At 39.2% G+C, this 24,022-nt stretch overlaps 1 protein-coding gene across 1 annotated transcript in view; it reads right to left on the bottom strand.

The window, feature by feature from the left end:
* LOC107660193 (complexin-1-like) overlaps positions 1-3,563 on the bottom strand; it is a 51,370-nt gene extending 47,807 nt beyond the window's left edge. Inside the window, exons 1-2 of the mRNA XM_016449444.1 lie at positions 3,312-3,563; positions 2,198-2,310 (exon numbers count right to left, since the gene is read on the bottom strand). Of these exons, the coding sequence (XP_016304930.1) occupies positions 2,198-2,228 (31 nt within the window). The 5' untranslated portion in view covers positions 2,229-2,310; positions 3,312-3,563. The remainder of the gene's footprint in view (positions 1-2,197; positions 2,311-3,311) is intronic.
* Positions 3,564-24,022: the final 20,459 nt, after the last annotated feature.

The raw sequence follows: 24,022 nt of genomic DNA, 5'->3' as shown, positions 1-24,022 counted from the left end.
CCTTAAAAAGCAGGTGAGTAAGTGATTTTTCCATACTGAGGAAACCCTTTTTTTTTTTTTTTTTCATAGGGTGGGCTAAAAAAATAGTATATATACTTCTAATATTGACAACACAGTTACCAAAGATATAATACTATTTAAGCCAAGTCAGTTCACCTTTATATAGGTGAGCACCAGCCAATGAGATTGTTGTTTGCGCATTAGTTCCGCCCACTATACCGAAAAACCCGGCAGTTCTTAAAAGCTGAAGAATTCCAAAGGAACTCTGTTATTTTGACAGGACAATACAAAAAAGAATATTGTTTACATGTAGCGCATCAATTCTGCATGTTATGTAAGACCCTTTGCGCGTGTGAGAGAAAGCAACGGCGAGTCGTGCGCCTTCACACTAGAGTTTACGGTACGCCAAATACACAAACACAGGTGCGCTGCACATCCATTGAGATGAACTGAAAAATATCACAGATCACTTGACGGAGACTACAGTGTCATTATTCAGCTCAGTTCAGTTAATTGTTGATTCAGTTCTGTTCAATAACTGTATAAAATGTATTAATGAAACAAGCTTAATTCAGCTATATACAATAATGCCATTATTCAGCTCAAGTCGATTCACAGTTGATTCAATATTGCAAAATTCATCAATTATGAAATGAAGCATTTACAACTGTTCATGAAGCCTCGGGAGCTGAAACCCAAATATGGTAAGGGGCATTACATTTCCGACATACACTCTAAGTGGCTGACCAATCAGAACAGTCTGGGCTCTTTTGAAAGATGGGTTTTAAAGGCACAGGTTTTTCGGGCAGGCAGAGGGTGTATAGTATGAGAAAAACAATGTGTTTTTGAACTTTAAATCATGTAAATGTATTCTAGCAGACCCCAAAAATAAATTTATGAACTTGCATAATATGGACACTTTAACCATTTATAGCTGATTCTTGTGTGCAGCCAACTGAAAACAAGACGCACCATGACAGTCATCATCATTTGCGCAGAACTGAAGCCTGAAACTAAGCTTACCTGAAACTTATTCTCTTGCTGCCTTGCAAGCACTGGTAATTCTTGCAGGAAATGCAAATCTAGTTGTAGGCGACTTGAAATCTTTAAAATATAATAAGCCAAAAACATCTGAAGCCAGGTCGATTTATCTTAGATATGCGCTGTTACTCTTAGAAAAGGACATGATAGGACGAGAGAGGAAAGTTGGTAGTAAACATGAAGCTGGGGACCACTCTCGCTTCTCAAGGGTGAAATCCCTTTCCGTACAGCTCAGTGGATTTCACTCATTTTCTTTATCGATGGAGCAAGTGGACTATAGGGCAGGACCCTCATGGGCTGCTTTACCCAGCAGCTGGTTAATGAAACAGGTCATACGCCACCTTTTTATAGCACATCCCTGCTAATCAACTGCCGCAGTCCTGCTCTCGTGACATCCCTCGGGACTGGACTGTCAATCTCAGTCTTGATGGGGCTAAGTGCTCTGACGAGCGGAAGTCCGCACAGAGTGAGATAGATAAAATCCTCATTACGAATGCAAAGGAGATTAATGAACCACATTAAGATGCAGTTCTGTTTGGACATATTTATTTATGCCAATATTCATGGAATTATTATTATTTCGATTAAGCTCGGCAGAGCACATTGTCAATAGTCAGTAATTCTGGTGTGTCTGGATATAAAATGTGCCTTTCAAAAATAATTAAAATGGAAAAAATAATAATGAACAAAAGGATCATTTAAAAGTTATAGTAAATACAATAGAGAAAAACATCTGAATTGTCTTCCGACTAGAAAACAAACCCTTTTGTCATGAAAACAACAGGGAACTGCGGCAGATTTTGAAATGCGCAAAGACTCATGACCTCTATCTACCAGTCCAACAGATCAAGTGCTTTCTAATCCATCACAATATTATCTTAAACCTCATTGTTTGACTTAAAAGATAAGCTATGCAAGACTAAGACAGATAAGAAAACACTACTCCAAAGACAAAAAAGCAACACTTGGTTCATTTTCCATGTGCATGCAAATAAAGAGCAGTGCATGGCTTACAAGCCAAGAGAAAGGTAATATATAAGCAGATTGAGCATAATGGTATTTCTGCGCAAGTTTACTGCATGAGTGTATAGTTTCTGCTCTGAGAATATTCTGTGTGTATGTCATGTTTGGAGAAACGGGACAATCTGAAACTTACCTCCCAATGCTTGCTTCATAACAAAATTCATGATGATGGCTTTTTATTCCTGCCTTCTTCAACCAAATATTACATTCAGGTTGAGCTTTTCAAGTAGTCCCTTGTCGCCAGGTCTACAATGTGAAACAGACAATTACTTAATAGCAAAAACTTAGTTTGTATAAACAGCTATAAACCTTAAAAAAAAAAATTAAAATGTGGATGTGAGCAGTTTTTTCCCTAAGGGGCTATTTCTACCTGACTTGACCCTTAAAATTTTCATTTGAGTATGTGTGTGATTTTGTTATATTAAATAATGTGTTTGACTGGATCAAAACCATTTATTATAGGTGTCACAGATGAAGGCATTTTAGGTTGTATGATAAAACATTACTAAAGACTATAATAATAATGACTGTATGGCATACACAATACTATCCAGCCAATCATTTCACAAGATGCGACATATGAAGGACAGTAAAGGTCAATATACCTCGCATACAGTTCACACAAAGTGCAGAGTTGTAAAATTACGACGGGCTCCCGTTAGTGGCTTATCGGTGCCTGCATGTAACTTAACCTTCACAAGGAAAAAAATAACAAGCTCTGGGACAATCATACATCGTGTACATTTGAAGTAAATCTGCAGGGAGCGTTTGCTCTTCTCCTGAAGAATGGCAACATTACATTGCAACCTAAATATCAAATAACATTTGAGAAAAATACGAATTATGATGATTGTTAGAGTTTAAGAATGTAAATCTTAGAATAAAGGATATTACAATACAACGCATGACTGGATTCCTTAGTTTGTGTGTAAACTTTCCCTCATCCATCCGAATCAAACCCACACGCTTATAGTCCGAATGCACCGAAACGTTGGCTGATGAATGAGTCCGGGTGAATCTCGTACGCTACTGTGCTCCTAGTATCTTCTTACGCCTATAAATGTGTTAAAACCCGCTTTAGTATTTACTCCCGTTCCCGATGCGTGCCGAAGACAAAATCACTTCCTCGTTCATTTAGGCTGATTTCAGCACCATTGCTGGCGGACAGCTCCCGCTCCATCCCACATAGAGCAAAAGCCAAACGCTCGCGTTCCATCCACACACACTCACATAAACATCATAATTACCTGCACGGCAATTTCAAATGTCTCGACAAGCTGATTAACTCCTCAGAAATTAAAGTTGAGTAGTACTGATACAGCAAGGCTTTAACTGCTCGTTCCTAACATCTCTGGTTTCCAGGCAAAAGAAGGACGTCCTTGTTTCTCGTGCTCAGAGAGGCAGTGTGAGTGTCTGTGAGGGGAACTGCAGCTGCCGCTGATAAAGGCACTCACTGAATCACATGGAGAGCTCCCATCTGAAGCGTCCCATGTTCTGAGCGATCCATTTTTAACGAGTGTGGCTGTCGTGGGCGGGTGTCCTGCTACATATTCCCGTTATATGCTTCTGTAATCCCAGCGCTGGGGGATGAGTTTATTTAAAGCACCTTGCCTTGATGCAAATGACTTGTCGCATACAAATGGGACATGCATGGAAGGTTGTGTATATAGGATGCGGTGCAATGCTTTTAGTGTTACGGCACGGTATGATTGAATGATTAAGCCTCCGTTTGCTCGGCCTCACCTCGATTCGTCCTTGAAGCTGTCTGATGCGACTCTGCATGCGTTTTCCTGACCAAGCGTGATTTCAGAAAGTGTGGCCGATATGTTTACCCCGAGAGCGTGATAAGTGCTGTTGAAGGGGTACAGATGTGCTTCGGGTTTCAGTTAGCAGGTTAATTGTTGGGTGCAATGATAGTGAAACCATCTAAGCCACCAAATCCAGGGTTTGATGTATTAAAACAGGTCAAACCTGCTACTGTGTGAGTTAAGATATATTCCCAATTAGAGCATACTGTATTAATAGTTAATTTAGCTTATTCAGGTCTATAATACCTATAGGGAAAAATTATCATTTGGTAAACTGTATATCCGCATACGTGGCTTTGTTTCTTTGTAATTATTTGTGAAATTTACTAGCAAATTCTGAGTGAAAATTGCTTTCAGTATAGCAACTGAAAGAAAAAAAAATGTTTTGTCCATCTAATACACTCACAAATTATTGTCAAGGCAGTTAAAGATTTTTTAGTATTTAGCAATGCTAGGAGCTACTCTTTCATCACTATGTGCCCACTATATGACATGGCATAATCCCCTCTTAAAATTAGAGGCAAACATATTTGCCTGATATATTAAATATATTAAACCCCAGAGTCGCAATGAGATGCATATAACTCAACACACAAATCTCAAACACAGTGAGATCAACAACTGTTAATTCAGTAAAAATGTGAAGTCAGAATACAAATCAATTTGAATGGCCATCGATAGAGAAAGATGCTGTTTGGTTTAAGAGTCGCAATGAGATGCATATAACTCAACACACAAATCTCAAACACAGTGAGATCAACAAATGTTAATTCAGTAAAAATGTGAAGTCAGAATACAAATCAATTTGAATGGCCATCGATAGAGAAAGATGCTGTTTGGTTTCAAATGATGTGCTTCTAGTATCTGCCAGCAGGGGCTGAAATATTTCCGATATATAGCATGCTTGTCATGCCTTGTTAAATTCAGTGATTAGTTTTCCCTTAAAACAGGCTTATTGCATCAGTTCAATGCCTTGTAAACATAACTTCACTCTCCAATTTCCAGCCAATTTGATTGAAGCTGCTGATCTTTGGGTATGGCTTGCCAGATTTGTTTGCATCATACAGTCAGGAAACAAACAGTGGGTGTCCGTGGGTCTCTGTAGCTACAGAAGAAAAGTTTTTCATTTATTTGATGCAACCCGAGAACAAATAGTGAAGTGGGTGAAGCTTTATCCAAGGAAAAAAAAGTGAAGCACTGACTGGTAGATAAGTCACACTGCCTTTTGTGCCTTGATGTGACAAGAAAGAAAATCCATTTTGTTTATCTAATCTTGCGTGTGTATGCAAACAAAATACATCAAGTGTTAAGTAGGTGGACGTGATTTTGAAATTACCATTAATACATGTCATAAGATTATTAAGGCTATATCAGTTAACGCTGAAAACTTCCCTGCATTTTTAAAGCCAACTTGATCTGAAATGCTACTGGTAAAGTAGCATATTGCAGCAGAATTTACAATGCACACAGTGGTGATGTATCATATTTACGATTTGACCGTCCTCTCTGCCCTTCTGCACTGCAATATTTTATTTAGCTTTGTATTCAATTCCACTCATTTGTACTGATGCCAAAAGAGAAAATGATTCACATATGGGGGAGTGAAGGCTGGTAATAACCTGGATTACAGACCGCAGTGGGTGTCAGATTCCCTGGGAATTTTAAAGTTGACATTTTGAGACATTTCGCCTCCCACCGCGCTGTTGCAAACAGCAGTGAAGGAGCATTCAGCCTCAATCAGCGTTGTCGCCCACACAAGAACCTCACAAACGCTAAACACCGCCTAAATACTTCACTTTCTGACCAACAGCAAGCACACAATAGTGATTAGGGCGATCGCAGTGATGATGACGATGAAGCTAGGTGGTATGCGAACAGCTGTGTTTTTGTATTGTTTTTTAATGTATTAATGAATGCTGCCTCCTTAAATCTGCTCCTTAAATTAGAGATTCATTCCCCACATCTGTGTTTACCTGTGTTGGCTCTGTCTCTCTCATTTCAATCTAAACACATTAAAATGTAAAATGGCTTTGGGGCTGAATTGAATAGCATTATCAAAACAGCCTGTCACACTTTTGCTGCATTTGATTTCTTGTCTCTATTTGTCGAGTTATTGCTACCTAAAATTGGAGATGGCTTTCGAAAATTGTGACATTAGAGTCACTATCCAAACCGTCAATCTTTCTCATCTTTGTATAATGATTATGGTTTCTTGGTGACACACACTTTCCCATAGCAATCAAAGTAGTCTGATAGTTATTTAAACCTGATTTTAAAACAGACAGTGTTCAGTAGATTTTGTGCCACCTAAAATCCATTTAATTTTTAATTTTAATTTTAATAAGCAGCAGCATCCAGTTCATGGCCAAATAATGGAAAAGTAACCTGAATCAACTTATTATTGGGTAAACAACATGAGTAGCTTTTTATTAAAGCTCTTGTGTCCTTCATCATGAGCTGTTGCCATGCCGGCCGTATTGTTTTCATTTTTTTAATCATGCCATAGTCAATTAAGGGAACAGCCTGCACTTTACATGGGTATTAACAAAAATCCCATTCTGCAAAATTGACTAAATCCTGAACTGTAGAAACCGAAACGCCCACACATCGTATTTTATAGCAGGTACCGCATCTTCAGCGTTCAAAGAGAAAATGATAGATAGAGAGAGGCAGAAAAGACAAAAGTGTTTACTGAAGTAATGGATGTTCTGACTCATCGTTCCGAAGAAACAACACAGATCCTGCCTTCTAATCTCTTATATAAAACGCACTAATTCTGAGGATATTTTCAACAGTCTTCTGTGTCCTAAATATTAAACTGTGACTGTAGTGCTGTTGTACTAAATGTGTTAATGCACCATGCGAATAAAGTAATGCGTCTTGTGGAAACAAGCTACCCTGCAAGTAAATGTCAAAAACCAACTAAAGAACAGGATGTAGCACAAACAAACCAACACACACAGGCATAAATGCATATACCAAGCAATTTGCTTGCTCCCAAAATGAACTGAATTACCCTGAGTAAGCACAGTACTCCATCTGTGCTTGTGTTTGTTGTTATTTCTTGGTAGATGGTGTGCAGGTTTGCAATAATGACCGTGGGTAAGTGGATGCTGAGAGACCCCTGAATAGGATGATCGCAATTTTCCATTCCTCCCGGTTCCTTCCGTTTGCCCTTTGGGAGCACTGTTTTCAAAGCTATACATCGTGAGGAATGGGTTAGAAAGGGTCGTTTTCCTGAATAAACTTGATTTGCCTTCAGGCTACAACTTGCTGTTTGATAATCACTTGTGGGACTGGTTTGTTTTCATTAACAGCATCATCAAGCGTTATGGTCAGAAAAACACATTGGACCTTGAATTTAAACAGTCACGTGATGTGAAACAGTATCCTTAAGGTAAGAGATAATTACTAGATATAAATCCCCACTGGTTATTTCCCTTTAGATTCCATGCGTTTATGCAAGTTGGAGTGTTTCAAGGGTTTAATAAAAATAGCTTTAATTATGAAATAGCTTGTGTTCAATTATACCCCCTTAGGTAAATGCGAAAGCTGTAGTAAACAAACCTGCTCACGTCCTTGAGGCTGTGATGACAATCCTTTTGTTTATTCTGAACTGATGTATAAATTGTCTTCAGATGCATACTGAATCCACCTGCAATTTTTAAAAAGATGTAAACTGTCATTGTCATTGGAAAAAAAACATAGTTTTCTAATGAATTCTGTGAACTAATTCTTAAAGAAACCGAAAAGTTAATCCGAAAATGAAATTCTTTCATTATTTGCTCACCCTCATATCATTTCAAACCTGAATTTATTTTCTTCTGTGGAACACGACAGGTGAATTTTTGAAGATTGCCCTGTCCATTCCTTCCAGTATGATGGAGGTGACTGCACTGGGACAAATGGTGTAGGTTTTACGTTGAAATAAATGTTCACTTTAAAATGTCACAAATAATGGTGCGTGTGACATAAAAGTCATAATAAAACTGCTATATTCCAAGATATCTAAGCCATGATTTGTGCAACAGACCAGTTTAAGTTGTTATTCATTAAAACTATTTATGAGTTATATATTTATGAGTTCAAGCGAGAAATATAGCGAAGTCTGATTTATAACAAATCTGTTCATTGAATTAAACCTTTTCAATACATCTTTTGATCCGATTGCAACACAGCACTTTCATTCTCTCTTGGACTTTGTCTAAAATTTTTAAAATAGCCTTGCTCATATTGTGTGTCTTACAGCAGCTATTCAGATAACAATGTCTGTCTAGACCTTAATATCTTTAGCTCTCTATTTCTTTCAGTGAGTCATGACCAGTGGTCCTAATGATAGACCCAATTCAGTTCCCTCACACAAAATTGGGCTACCTATTTACAACAGGACAGAATGTTACTCTCTGATCACAGAGGTGGATTTTTGTCTCTCTGACTGTCTCAAAACAAGCCTGATCGCTTCACAATCTGTCCTTATATAAACACCGAGCTGTTCACTGCACTCAAAGGTGTGAATTTCCACTAAATTTTGGAACTAATTGCTGTAATTTCACAGTACTTTTTCTAAACAGTTCTACAGTATAATTTATATTAAATAAAGTTCTGTTGTATAATTCTAAATACACTTTTTATCATAAGAAATTAATGTTAAATCGTGTAAAATCTTGACTGTGGAAACATGTTACTCCTTGTTATGTACTGAAACAACACTGGGTGATATTCATGCATTCTATTTTTTTTTTATTTATCTCTGTTTCTGTGTAATACAGCTGTGCTGAGCTTCACATGGTTTTGTTGTAACTAACATGTCCCCAGATAATAAGTATATTCTGCTGTCTTGTGTCTTTTCTTTTCTTTGTCTCTCTTGTCCCCTACCTCTCTCTTTCTCACTTATTATGTCTCAAGACTCTGCTTGTGACCCAAACTGTCATTTGTTTTCATTAACGCTGTCATAAGCAGTCTGAAAATAAGGAGCCTTTCAAAGAGCTAAACCACAATGGTGCTTTCATGCAGATTCTGCTGTTAGAACATAGTATGTACTCTAAAGAGGATTAAGTTCAATAAACAATATAGCCTAACTTAATCATGTTGAGTTTAACGCGGATGAAAACAAGGTTATGAGTGACAGACTTGCAATGGCAGGCACTATATAAAAGTCCTAGATCATGTAATTGATCACAACTTCTACGTAACTTATGTTAGGTATCTTTTAAAACTGTTTTATGGAGTTTTTGTCTACTGAAAGTCTTTTTTTGGAAGGACGTTTTGTCAGGTGTATGTTATTACACTCTTAAAAGGTTCTTCACACCGATGCCATAGAAGAACCACTTTTGGTTCCACAAAGAAACATTCAGTCAAAGGTTCTTTAAAGAACCATCTCTTTCTTACCTTTCTATAATCTGAAGAACCTTATTTAACCACAAAGAACCTTTTGTGAAGCAGAAAGGTTCTTCAGATGTTAAAGGTTCTTTATGGAACCATTTAGACAAAAAAAGCTTCTGCTATGGCATCGTGAAGCACCTTTAGTTTTAAGAGTGTAAACAACTGTACTTCCATCCCCTTCGTCCCTGTCAAAATTAAATATGACTAAGGCGGGATTTACTGACCAATAATTTCTATTCTATGTGTGCAGAAAAACTCTCGCAAAATAGACGCGTGATTCATAACAATTGTGTTCTCACGTGATTTACTCTTACCCTCGTTCTAATGTTGATGAATCCAAATTAGCTATATTCTAAATGACGGAGCGCGTCCCCGTACAGTATGTAGTAATTTGCATAAAAAAACGCCAGAACCACATCCAAATAAAGCCTTTCTTTACAACCTCATTTCTTGCTCTCCTGCTTTCTGGCATTTTCTAGCGCGCACATCGGGCATGCGCACTAAAATCGAGAAAAGTTACTCATTCTCAAAGCCAGTAAAAATGTAGGCTATTTGTTTATGTTGTTACAGCTGGTTCTAAATTGGATCTTATTTCAAATAACTTTATATGAAAATGTATTGTTAAATCATGATTTCTGCGTGAAAACTTGTTTTATGCATGAATATGTAATGACATCCAATGTGTTTTAAGCCGTGATCTCTGCACAATAAGATTTAGTACTTTGTTTACTGATGCTTTTAAAACCAGAACAAGTACTTGCACAGAGTAAAGACTGTAGAATTACTTTATTTCATTTATTATTTACAAAAAGTATTGCTGATAAACTACATTTATATTACATCTTTACAATGCAGAGGTGACATAGGATGTAAATAACAAAACGACTAAATAAGATGTACCTTGCACCTGTCGCTGAAAATTGTTGGCATTGCAGCTTGTTGAAAGTAATCACATAATCAGAATCAGAATGACTGCTCTGTGGAGTCACAGGTACCTTTAACAGTGCCGTTTTCCGTTAACGTCAGCAGATCTGTCCGACTCCCTCTCGTACAATCCAGCCATCTAATTCTGTTTCTGTGTAGTAGCAGTTTGAGGACACAAGCCGAGCATCATCTCAATTTGAACAGTTAGGCGTTTCAAGCAAAAGACCACATGCAGTGCAGACTTCATTTTTACTGTACTTTATGAAAAAGTTCAGCTAAAAATGCTAAGAGGAGACTCCATCTTCTTTGACTTGTGTGAAACTGAACTAAGGCTTTCTAACTTTCCAAATCCTGCTGAATTTCCATGCTGGTAAAGGCTGGTTTATGTTAGTTAGTGCTGGTATATCAATTTAGCCATGCTGTTCACCAGCTAGACTTGCACTAACTAGCCTGAGGATCCATCCAGCTGTTTTTAGCAGTTTAGCCATTGAAAAGTAGAAAAGCAACAGCTCATTCCCTTACCACTTGTCTCTTGCATACACCGCAACACTTCAGATATAACCTAATGGCACTAACTCAACAAATAAAATAAAGAGAAGAAGGTCATGAAACCTGTGACTAAGGAGGGAGGTTTATAATTCCCAACACAGGTGCTCAAATTAACTTTGGCAGTGCGAATTAGATTGGTGGCTGGCTGACCCACTCACAGTGGTATAACATTAATTATCTTTCCCCAGAAGAAGTAAGATGAGACTGATGAGACGGCTTTACAGGGTAGTATGAGCAAGACTTAAAATATCAAGGCCAAGAGAAAAAAAAAAAAAGTTAATTATGTTCAAAAGTTATTTGAGGATATAATGAATAGTTGATGCATTTTTGGAACTGCTAGTGGCTAGTGAGGATGTAGGCCTGTTCCTGGCAAAATTATATCCAGGTGATGACAAGTTACTATAAAAGTGCAGCTGCCATCATTACGCTAAGGAAAAGTGGGAGAAAAAGGCTTCAGCTCATTTTCTGCATGGGTAAAACTGTGTCTCATGAGATCAAATAAAACAACGAGAAATAGTGAGCCATACATCTCTGTAGTCAAAAGAGAAAGAAAATGAGGGCGTAGAAGATTGGCAAATCTAAAAAAACAAAAAAAAAAGCATGTTCAAAAAGTAATTTCATGTGCACATGGTGTCATCTTGAAGACACAGTCATATGTGTTCTCTAATATAAAACAATGACCAGTAACTTTCATTCCCTGGTGACAAAAAACAACAATTATAGCTGTCTATGTAGGCATTATAGCCATCACAGGTGCACTCTTGATGCAAAGCCTGTTCCAAAAACTAGGCAACATACTTATTATGTGTGAGTGTAGAACCTTCTTTTGGCCAAATAAATTCAAGTTCAGTAAAAGATATCAGGATATCAAGAGGACATTTTGATAAAGATATTTAAATGTAATTAACTATTAACTATTTTTCACAATATTTGAGTGCATTGATTTTACTAGTATAGTGTTAGCAACATTAACATGCCTTTTTTTATGCCATATACAGTAAATATGCTGCCTTTTCAGTGCATTCCAGTATGCTCACTTTTTAGATCTCATTTCAGTTATGATGTCTATGTAGGCAGCAGGCAAGGTAGCTCACTAGGTTATATAGAGCTATAAATTATGGGGTATTTGGGGGGTATTGTACTGTACTGAAAAAATAAATTGGTGTAGAAACAATTTTCACTCAGAAAATGCAAGAAAATTTCACAAATAATTACAAAGAACCAGTAAGTAACAGTGAATTAAACATGACATTTTGAAGTAGAAAGGCTGAAAAAGTCTTTTCTTGTAAAACATACTCCACTATGTAATAAACATCTTTATTTACTTCGAAAAATATTTTTTACAGTTTCAAATGTAAAAAAAAAAAGATTTTCAAATAAAAGGGTTTATTTTATTAGATTTTTTATAGAATACTATATACATATATACTTTATACATGTAGTTAAATCTAATTAAAATGTAAAATACAAAATAAATAACTATAAAAATATGATCATATTAAGAAATATTTTACCTAATATGTGTGTGTTATTTGTATGCTTATTAGAGTACAATGTCATTAGTTTAGGAACATATTCAACATTTGAAACGAAATGTTGACTTTTAACAATCATTTTTTGACATACAGTTGCTTCATTTGAATCAAATCACTGGTGAGGTTTTATTTCAGTTAAGGCTCATATAGATGAACACATAGATAGCTCAAGGAATTTTGAAACACAGCCCATGCGTTAGAAAAAGCAAGAGAGTGAGAAAAGCCACAAGAAGCAAAACAATGGAGGGGTCACTGCTTTGTAAACCTCATTAAAAGCCTCAGGGTCATCACAAACCTCAATCTGATTTGAGAAGTGGGACCTGATGGCGTTCTGCTCTCTAATGAGGAGAGAGAAGGGCCTGAAGCCTCCAAGAAGAGCCAACGTCTGGCACTCTGTCTCTGCGACACATAGAGGCCTGTCACACTCACTCTCTCCCTATGCTCTTTTCGTCACTCCCTCTTTCTCTCTATTCCTTTTCTTATTTTACATATTCATTCACACACACATTCGCTGAGACAAAGATAAGCAGGAAACCTCTCACAGGACTGAAATTGGTCTGTGTGATAGACTCTCACAGTCTCAGTGGGGCACCTCATATAGTTTCACCGTGGGATCTGACACCGATGACCAGTTTAATGAGCTTGTTTCTCTTTCCTGCAGCTTGCAACCTTTTCCCAGAATACATCAGGTACGTGAAACGGACCTGTTTTACAAACAGCAGTACTTAAATGTTGTTTTACAATGACACATTTCTATCGACACTATAAAAAGCATTTGACCTGAGGATAGAATGGAGTGCTGTCATTCTTCAATGGATTGTGGTCAGGAAAAAAATCATCATTCAATTGCTCACTGCATTTCCGAAGGAGATTTTCAGTGACATAACGGATTACTAAAGCAGATGGAAATGCTTGAAAATATTTCAGAATGATAAAAGAGCTGTTAAATGTGAAACAATGCGGCTTTTTCCATAAAATCTTCTCTGGAAAGCTTGAAGAAATCAATCTTGACTCTGTAATTAATTAAATAATTGTTTGGTTTTTAATTACATTTCTAAATATTTAATTTTTTTAAATGTCTGATATTTTAATATTAGCCTTAATATACTTTATATTTTTTTTAGTGATAGACATTTTGCGTGATGGCATTGAGCTGGCAATTTAACTCTTGCAACGTTCTCCCTAGAAATAATATGAATCTGTGCACCAAACTGACTGGTAAACTACATATTGATTCACTGTGCTTCACAAAATGAGAGCAGCAGCCACGGCAGGTCATATCATTTCAGAAAATAAAAGACTGTCCTATAAATTTATAAAAGGAGAAAATTCATTCTGTTGAAGAAGACTGTTTAGGTCAGGTCTTGAAATGTTGAAAGTACGTTACTTGAATCTTAATTCATTGGTTCAACACAGCAGATGTGGGTTAGACTTAAAATCTCTATACAGGACCAGTAAATCTCAGTACAGATGGGGGCTTCACACTATGAGGAAATATGGAAATGATGCGTATAAGATGCTGTCTTCAATTGCTCTTAATTGTCATTATGCTTCACTTATGTGTCACTTGACATAAGAGAGACATGAATTTTGCTGTTGAACTCTTCATCTAACACCTCTCAGATCAAAATGAAGAGCACAACTTGGAAACTCAGCTTGTATGGCCTCACCTTTTTACTCAAGATCTCCCCCATAGGTCCATCTCCGTTGCTGCTGACTGTCAGCATGTAAAAATATGTACCTCTTGGACAATCAACTGACCTCCTACACAGTGCTGCCAGTGTTCCATATTAACAATGCAATTTCATTGCCAAATAATGAGATAATTCCAATAAAAAAAATGTTTACAAATATTTTAATTGACATTTCAGTCTTTTTCAGTCTGTCCCATAAATACAATCCAGTTGGCCCAAATGATATACATACAAAAATGTGTTCACATATTTCATTTATTTTTTCATTTAAAATGTTATCAACAAAACTCATAATGTGTTACTACACTGCTTAAAGTCTCACAACTGTAAGCTGTATGTCTTTGATCCACTAAAAAAGAACCAACTCATTAGAATAATTTTGGGAATCGGATTACACTGGTTGCGCTGAATGTTTTTGGTGCACAAAGAACCTAGCCGACTTTTGGTGCACAAAGAACCTAGCCGATGTTTGGTTCAATAATAAGAACCAACTCACTAGAATCAGTTGTTTGGGAATCAGACTACACATATAGCTCTGAATATTTTTGATTCACTAAAAAGAACCGACTCATAAGAATCACTTCTTTGGGAATCAGACTACACTGGTTGCACTGAATGTTTTTGATTCACTAAAAATAACCGACTCATGAATGAATGAATGAATGAATGATGCATTTATATAGCGCTTTATTGTGTATTGTTGTACACCCAAAGCGCTTTTACAATCATGTGGGGGGGTCTCTCCTCAACCACCACCAGTGTGCAGCATCCACTTGGATGATCATAAGAATCACTCCTTTGGGAATCAGACTACACTGGTTGCACTGAATGTTATTGATCTCCTAAAAAATAACCTAGTCTACTCTACAGTTATTTAATGGGCAATCAGGCTAAATTAGTTGCAATTTAGGTTTTAATTCAATAAAAGAAATGGACTCATTATGTTTTAATTTAATAAAAGGAACCGACTCATTAGAATCCCTCATTTAGGTATCAGACAACACTGGTTATGCTAAATGTTTTTTATTCACTAAAAAGAAGCTAACCTACTTTAGAGTCATTTGGTTCTAACTACACTGGTTTCATGCATGTTTAATAATCGACTTATTAGAGTGATTTGTTGTATGCTGATTCAGTAGCAGTGTTGTGCTTTGATTCATTTCCATTGGCAGAAGAATGAACATGCAACATTAATAAATATGAGTATACTGTTAATAGAACTAGATGTCATTTGGTTCTCAATTAAATAATCTTTACAGGCTGTTATTGCTCACCCACAATCAACTACAGCACGACATAAGCACATGAAAATGTACTTCTATTGAATCCTTATTCAGTCATCAAACCTTGATTCAAACCTCTCAACTTGCCTTCTTCCAATGCCATTATCCTACCACACCAGATTAACTACTATGACCGCTGTGTTGGTTCTATAGCTGTAGTTTACTTTATTCCTGGACCATGTTTAGTAGCTTATTCAGGCTTACATATTCTATGTTTTACTGAAAGTATTATTTTTTTTACACTACAGTGCTGCCTGCTGCAGTGTTAAAGAGGACGAAATGTTCCTCTAGGGGACTTTAAAAGGAACAAAACAAATTACAGCAATATGAAAGAAAATGTTGCATGAATAAATTGCCTTTGGTGTATAGTAAATTCAAGTGTGGTCACTTTGTTCACTGTGTTATGAATACAAATATAAACTTGGTTGCAAATGTAATATAAGGACCATAAAAATAAAATACAATCTGGATCACATCCTCTCAACTTGCATACTGTCTTCTGTCTTCATCTTGTAAGTTGTCAGTCATATTCATCACAGGTTTGTATGGCAATTACTTTACAATCAACAGTTTGGCATTGTCTTAAACTGTATCTTCTGGTGTTGGTTTATTGGTAGAAGTTTCAGAAAAACAAAACATTCTCAAACAAAAACCAAATCACAGTAACAATCATATTCAGAATAGATAGCTTGGTATTATTGTATATCCCAGAGTGGTCACTTTGTTCGTTCTTATGAAAACACATTGAGAAGCCACGGGGCATGAGACAGAAAATCTAATATACGGATCATGTCAAAGGAAAACAAGGCCTCCGATGAGAGGTGAGATAATGGAACGGAATGAAGAAAAAAACAAATCTCAGTTTATTTTTCTTCATAGCTGTGACCTGTGGCGTCTGGTGAGCAGTGGCTTGTGTATCTGCATCGGCTGCGTTAGAGTTTACAGTTCAGTTAATGGCAGCCAGAGGCAGTTCCAGGGTCAGTGGATATTCACGGCTCAGCTCAGACATCTGTGTACCATCCTTTGAAGTAATACTGGAATATGATACACTTTAAAATAAACATTATATCAGTGAGGAGTCATGTTATGAAGGAAATCTTTCAGTATTACTGGAGCAACAATGAAAAAAGTCTCACTAACCTATACTAAAACATGCCTTAAGGTCAGAAGTTACAGTCCAGGGCTCAAGGGATTCTGTAAAATAGACTTTGTGTTTTCCCTGTGTATGGCAGTGAGTTCTAATTTCTGATATCTCAATAAACGCCTGCACCATTACTTAAATGAGTTTCAACTTGCAGAATAAGCTACAATACACAGTATTAGAGCTCTGAATTATTGTACTGTATTAATTAGAATATTACTAGGCACAGAAACGTAGGAAAACAAAAACTTTCCTGGTTTTCCAAAAGACATTTTTGCACCAAATATGATGGCAGGAACATAAATGACATACTATTTACACAATGTTGAATGATATACACTACTGTTCAAAAGTTTGAGGTTGGTCAAGTTTTAAAATGCATAAAAAAAGTTAAATATTTTTAAAATTGAATATAACTTTCAATTTTAATACATTTTACAATTGTATTTCTTTGATGCAAAGCTGCATTTTTGGTGTCATTATTCCAGTCTTAGTGTCTGGATACTAAGAAATTATGTTTCAGAAATAATTTGAATATGCTGATTTGCTGCTCAGGAAACATTTCTTATTATTATTAATGTTTAAAACTGTTGTGTTGCACAATATTTTTGTGAAAACCATGATACCTTTTGATAAATAAATGAATAGTTCAAAATAACAGCATTTATTTGAAAGGAATATCATGTAACATTATTTATATATTATTAATTGTTTATTGTGTCTTTACTTTTGATCAACTTAATGCATCCTTGCTGAATAAAAGTATTAATTTCTTTCTACAAAAATAAATGAATGAATAAAAAATCATACTGACCCCTTTTGAATTATAGTGTATTATGTAGGCAAGTACAGGTAAAAGCTTATGCACTAATGAGGTTTCACTGTCTTATATATAAAAAAAAAAATGTACATACAAAGAGCTCAAGGGCTGTATTTAGTAAATTTGCCTAAACATTTTATAAACTGAATGTTTAATCAAGAATCATGAGCTGACATGTACATTAGGGGCTTCCTGCATCTTTGATGTATATTGGGAAAGTCTGGTCTTCATATTTCTGCCCGAGCTTCAAATGTTTTATTCAAAATGAAAAAAGTCTGTGCTTTTCTGTGAGCCGATTGATTTTCACATTTTGTTTTTGTCCAGCTGGTATAAGCACTCATGTGCTGGGAGCTGTGCAGCAGCACTGGCACTGTGGGAAAACGCCTGCTGACTCACAACCTGCAGTTCAACACTGAGTGATTGAGGCAAACACTGCACACGTTTCTCAGTTTGGGTAAGATGAAAACTCTAGTTTTTGGTTTCAAGGCTTTTCTGTTAGTACTTAAACAAATAGTTCAGGCAAAAATGAAAAGTCTGTCATTATTTCGTTTATAAAACCTGCAAGAACATATAGAGTCTTCTGGATGCAGTACTTAACTCATACATCAAACAACTGCACATTCACATTAACAATGCCAAAAATTAAATCTCTCTGAATATGTGGCAATTTTCTTCAGTTCTATTACTAGAAGGTTACATAACCAGGTGAAACCTTTTGTCCCTTTAACAACGTGTGACAAAAAGCTGTGCACAGCCATTATTCGTAAAATGATATTCCATAAGAATGGAACCCATAATTACCAAAATGTAGTGATTCCATTCCAGTCATTAATATAGTCTCTCAGCCACAAAAGCCCCCTGACAGCCTATCATTTCACCATGTCTTTTAGAAACCCTGACAAACCTTTAGACAGAAGTTATATTGTTATCTAGAGCACATGTATATTCTGAAGTCTCTTAGAGTTTTTGAATGTCTTTCTATGCCTGACTACTGACAGCATAGTATAAATTCAAGTCAGGTCACCTTTATTTATATAGCACTTTATACAATACAGATTGTTTCAAAGCAGTTGTAAAATAATAAACATCAAAATATGATGCAAATGTGGCCTTCAGGTGCCTTACCGCACCCAGAAATTGACAAATGCCTGATTGAACTATCAGTAACAAGGACAATATGTACTGTAGGCATGTAATAGACCAATGAGATATTCATGCATATCCTAGTTAAAGGACAAAGGCAGGTGCTGGTATACAAATATACATAACTTTATTTCTTGTTACACTTGCATATGCATATGTGGCAAGTCACCCAATGCAGAAACAGCGTCGCCATGGATACAGCGCGCTCACACTGATTGCTCCAGGACGCGTGCTGATCGTCGGCACCTGAAGCTAATCACCTGGACTGCATTTAAATGGAGGAGAGGGAGAACAGGGCGAGCTTCGACTCCACTCGCAGACTCTAATGTCCTGTCTTCCTTGTTTCTTTCAGACACCAGTGACTGAAGACGATCAGCACGCTACCCTACCTGTTAATACACACCTGCACGCCCCGGAGACCTGCACCCGAGCCATGCATCCAGCATGTTCTTGATCTACTATTCACGTTTGTCAAATAAAACTGCTCCTCCGGGGTTTCACTTGCATCTGAACTTTAACTTGTGCCTGCGTTGTCACTCCACTCGCTCACAACTTGGTGGAGAATGTGGGCAAGTTAGGAGTGATTTTTTGTTAACGCTGCACACATTCTAACATCTGTTATCGTTCTTCTACAGAGGAAAAAAAAAAGAAACCCGCTCTCTCTCCCTCCCGCTCGAGGAAGCTGAAGCATGGAGGAGATCATTCGACGACTCACGGAGATCACCACACGCCAGCAACAGTTCACAGAGCGGCTTGCGTCGAGGCAAGAAAGGACTGAGCAGGTGGTCAATGTGCTACAAGCCGCTGCTCCAGACTCCACTACCCGAGCACCGGACCAAGCTCAGCGACCAGGATGACATTGAGGCTTACCTCCACACATTCGAAGTCATTGCAACCAGAGAGCAATGGGATAGAAATTAATGGGGGTGAGTGTTGGCACCGTTCTTAATGGGGGAAGCCCAGCGGGCGTATTTCTCCCTTCATCCCCCGCAGAATGAGGATTATGAGGATCTGAAGCATGAGATCCTGGCCCGGATGGGGCTGTCACCGGTCAGTGCAACTCAACAATTCTGTCAATGGATTTACGATGAGCACGTGCCCGTGAGAGTACAAGCAACATGGTTAACGCGCCTCGCTCATCTCTGGTTGCTGTCCGGAGATCCAACCGCCGCACAGGTCGCTGAGAAAGTGGTTATTGATCGCCTGCTCTGAGCGCTCCCTCAACTGAGCTGACTGAGCTGGTAGAGTCATTGGAACTAGAGGAGGCATCCTTTGCTCGAGATGCTGGAGAGAGAGCGGCACCCGCTCCCCGGAGGGTGAATCTGGACTGGCAACCCACGGAGGGCGTTTCGCGGTCAGTAAACAGACCGGCGGTTCCCCCACCTGATGACGAACCCATGCCAACGGAACCACCGTCCCCGGGAGCCCACGCCTGGCTGGCTGGCTGCATTGTGCATCAGGCTGTCCCCCATGGAGCCCCAGAACGTACCATTCAGATCGGTGGCAAAGAAGTAAAGGCGGTACTGGATTCTGGCAGCTCCGTCACCCTGATCCAGCCTAGTGTGGTGCCACCCCGGCCCAGAGAAAAAACGGCCATCCCCATCACATGCGTTCACGGCGATACTCGCAATGTGCCTGCACGCCGAGTCACTATTTCAGCCAACACTGGTGCTTGGCAAGTGGAAGTGGGCATTGTCCGAGATCTCCCGGTGCCTGTATTACTGGGAAGAGATTGGCCGGGGTTCGAACAGCTGATGGTTACTGCGATGCAGCATACTAACCAGGTTAAGAGCCGCCGAAGGCGCCAAGTGCGGAGCAGTGGGAGGGTCAGTGCAGTAATTTTACCGCTGACATGTACCTGAATCTCTTTCAACAGATCACCGCGGGAGGATCGTTTGGGAGAGAGCAACGGAAAGACGAATGGTTACTAAATTGCTGGGGACAGGTGCGGATGGTTGATGAAGAGGTTCGGCAGCCAGCGCCGCACCCCCTCCCGTAATTCGTTGTAAAAAAAGGTCTGCTTTACTGTGTCGCCCAGCGGCCGGGGGAGGAAAAATTGCTGTTGGTAGTACCAAGGACCAAAATGGAGACAGTGATGGAATTAGCTCACTCGCATCCGATGGCGGGGCATCTCGGGGCAGCTAATACAATACAGAGGATACGGGATCGTTTCCACTGGCTGGATGCAGAAGTAAAGTGGTTCTGTCAGATCTGTCCCACATGCCAGCGCACGTCACCTCGGCAACCTCCCCCCAGTCCACTAGTGCCGCTGCCCATCATCGAGGTGCCCCGATATCCTGAAGCTGTGCCCCTCCGGAAAGCCACTGCTAAAGCCATCGCAAAGGAACTCTTCCTGCTGTTCAGCCATGTGGGCATACCTTCAGAGATCCTGACTGACCAGGGAGCCCCGTTCATGTCCCGGCTGATGGCGGACCTCTGCCAGCTACTCAAGGTAAAACAGCTCCGCACGTCTGTCTATCACCCCCAAACGGATGGTCTCATTGGAAGATTCAACCAAACGCTAAAACAGATGTTACGGCGAGTGGTGAGAGAGGACGGGTGTGACTGGGACCTCATGCTGCCATATGTGCTCTTCAGCGTTTGTGAAGTTCCCCAGGCATCCACTGGATTTACGCCCTTCGAGCTACTGTTCGGCTGCCAGCCCCGCGGACTACTGGATGTGGCCCGGGAAGTGTGGGAACATTAGCCAGCCCCGCACCGCACCGTCATCGAGCACATAAAAGATATGCATGAACAGATCGAACAAGTGATGCCCCTCGTCAAGGAACATCTGACGGAGTCCCAGCGTGCCCAGCAGCGGCTGTATAACCAGGCCACCCAACCACGGGAATTCCAACCGGGAGATCTTGTCTTGGTGCTCCTGCCCACAGCCACCTCCAAGTTTCTGGCGTCGTGGCAGGGACCATGCACCGTGGTGGAAAAAGTGGGGCCGGTTAACTATCGTGTAGCATTTGGACCAATCAGACACAATTTTTCATTAGATTTAAAAAATCTATTATTCTTCAGAGTAACAAATAATCACAGACCCCTCACCCAATAAACATACTGGGTGCCAGAATGTCTGTGAACGACCACAGGCCCCTGGTTACCATGGCAACCAGTACACCTCAGCCAGATCAGATAAACTTTTACGACCTAAAAGTATGTAGAGAGAATCTTCCTCCCTACTCAGTTCTCTCTAAAACAGACACATACTGCTATAGGAAATGACTTCTTACATTAATTCATAGACATATTTTTCTATCATGCATATCCCCAGGTCATAATATTCCTCCTACTCAGTTCTCTCTGAAACAGACACATACTGCTATAGGAAATGACTTCTTACATTAATTCATAGACATATTTTTCTATCATGCATATCCCCAGGTCATTGTGTATGATTGCTACCTTCTTGTATATGGATTTGTGTATTGTATATATTTTATGCATGCTTATGATAGATCACTACTTAATATAACCTCACCTATACCGTGTTTGGTATCTATGAGTTCATATTTTTTAATGATCTAAATGAGAGTGTATATTATATGTTGATACCTATGCAACACATTAGTATTATAAGAATCTTGAAGATTCTTTTCTTGAACACCCAATCGAGTTTCCTATGCAAAACACCATGCTAGAGACAAAGAGTAGTAAAAATTTCCCTCCAAAGGTACCATTCCTCATTGGCTCACTCAATTCATTAATTCATAGACAACTTTTTCTATGACCTTTCTATCATGCATATCCTCAGGTCATTGTGTAGGATTACTACCTTCTTGTATATGGATTTGTGTATTGTAAATGTTTTATGCATGCTTATGATAGATCACTACTTAATATAACCTCACCTATACCGTGTTTGGTATCTATGAGTTCATATTTTTTAATGATCTAAATGAGAGTGTATATTATATGTTGATACCTATGCAACACATTAGTATTATAAGAATCTTGAAGATTCTTTTCTTGAACACCCAATCGAGTTTCCTTTGCAAAACACCATGCTAGAGACAAAGAGTAGTAAAAATTTCCCTCCAAAGGCACCATTCCCTATGAGTTCATATTTTTTAATGATCTAAATGAGAGTGTATATTATATGTTGATACCTATGCAACACATTAGTATTATAAGAATCTTGAAGATTCTTTTCTTGAACACCCAATCGAGTTTCCTTTGCAAAACACCATGCTAGAGACAAAGAGTAGTAAAAATTTCCCTCCAAAGGCACCATTCCTCATTGGCTCACTCAAATCCCAGAGGAGTGACCTCGATAGAAGATAAAGGCCTCACATCAGTGACCCTCCTGCAGTCTGCGGTTCTGTTAGTTTCTGAGAAGATAAGGATGTGAGCTAGAACTATTCCTCAAGAACCCAACCTAAGCTTGAAAAACCCCCTTTCCTATGCCAACTGTATGCGTGTGTGTGTATGTTAGACTAGTTTAAGTGTTTATGTAGTTAATAAAGTCTTACTTGTGTCACACTTGAGGTTGTTCATTGTTTGCTCATAACTGGAGTCCCTAATCATGCAGATTTTTGCTACATGCTCTGAGTAGTATTGTACAGTAAGAAAGTTATTTTCCTTAACCAGGAAATTAACGTTCTTAGAACTGACACTGAGAGGTCAAGTAAACACTTACAACTAGTTATGATTGATTATTCATATTTCCCCTTTGAGCTGATTCGCTACAATCGCATCCACCAGCCGGGGCGCCAATGAGAAGAGCAAATATATCATGTAAACCTATTGAAGAAGTCCCCAAACCAGAAAGCAGAAGTAAGCACCCTGGTCCCGGGCAGAGCAACATCATACAGCATGAGATCTGTACGCCCCCTGGTGTCATTATTCGGCAGCGGTCCTACCGGGTACCAGAGGCTCGCCGGCTGGCTATAGAGGAGGAGATAACGAGGATTAGTCAGCTGGTGGTAATAGAAGCATCCCGTAGCCTGTGGTCCAGTTCCGTCGTTATGGTCCCGAAAAAAGATGGCACTCTCCGCTTCTGTAATGACTTCCGGCGTCTTAACGAAAGCTCCAGCTTTGATGGGCCATTTTATAACCACGCTAGACCTGACGAAGGGCTACTGGCAAGTGCCCCTGACTCCCGAATCTCGGGAAAAGACCGCGTTTAGCACCCCGAGCGGCCACTGGTAGTACCGGGTTCTACCTTTCGGCCTGCAAGGAGCCCCAGCTACGTTCCAGCGAAAGATGGACATTCTACTACGGACGCACCAGGAGTATGCGGCAGCATACTTGGATGATGTAGTCATCCACTCGGTGAGCTGGGAGGACCTCCTCGACCGGTTGCGGAGAGTGTTATTGGAGTTGCGGCCGGCTGGACTCACAGCCAACCCAAAGAAATGCCATCTGGGACTCGCGGAGGCAAAGTACTTGGGTTACCAGATCGGTCGGGGTCTGTTTAAGCCGCAGAGTAAGAAGGTTGAAGCCATCCAGAAAGCGGCTCGGCCCATCAATAAGACCCAGGTACGTGCCTTTTTGGGTTTGGCAGGCTACTATAGATGCTTCATACCTAATTTCTCTTCCATAGCCAGCCCGCTGACAGACCTGACCAAAAAGGGACAGCCAGAAAAACTGAAGTGGTCTACGGAGGCAGAGACCGCATTCCAAATGCTCAGACGTGCGCTCTCCTCATCGCCTGTCCTCCATGCCCCTGAC

Source organism: Sinocyclocheilus anshuiensis, unplaced genomic scaffold (genome assembly GCF_001515605.1).
Source record: "Sinocyclocheilus anshuiensis isolate Anshui unplaced genomic scaffold, SAMN03320099.WGS_v1.1 scaffold888, whole genome shotgun sequence".
Taxonomy (NCBI): Eukaryota; Metazoa; Chordata; class Actinopteri; order Cypriniformes; family Cyprinidae; genus Sinocyclocheilus; species Sinocyclocheilus anshuiensis.
This window is presented reverse-complemented; position numbering and strand designations above follow the sequence as displayed.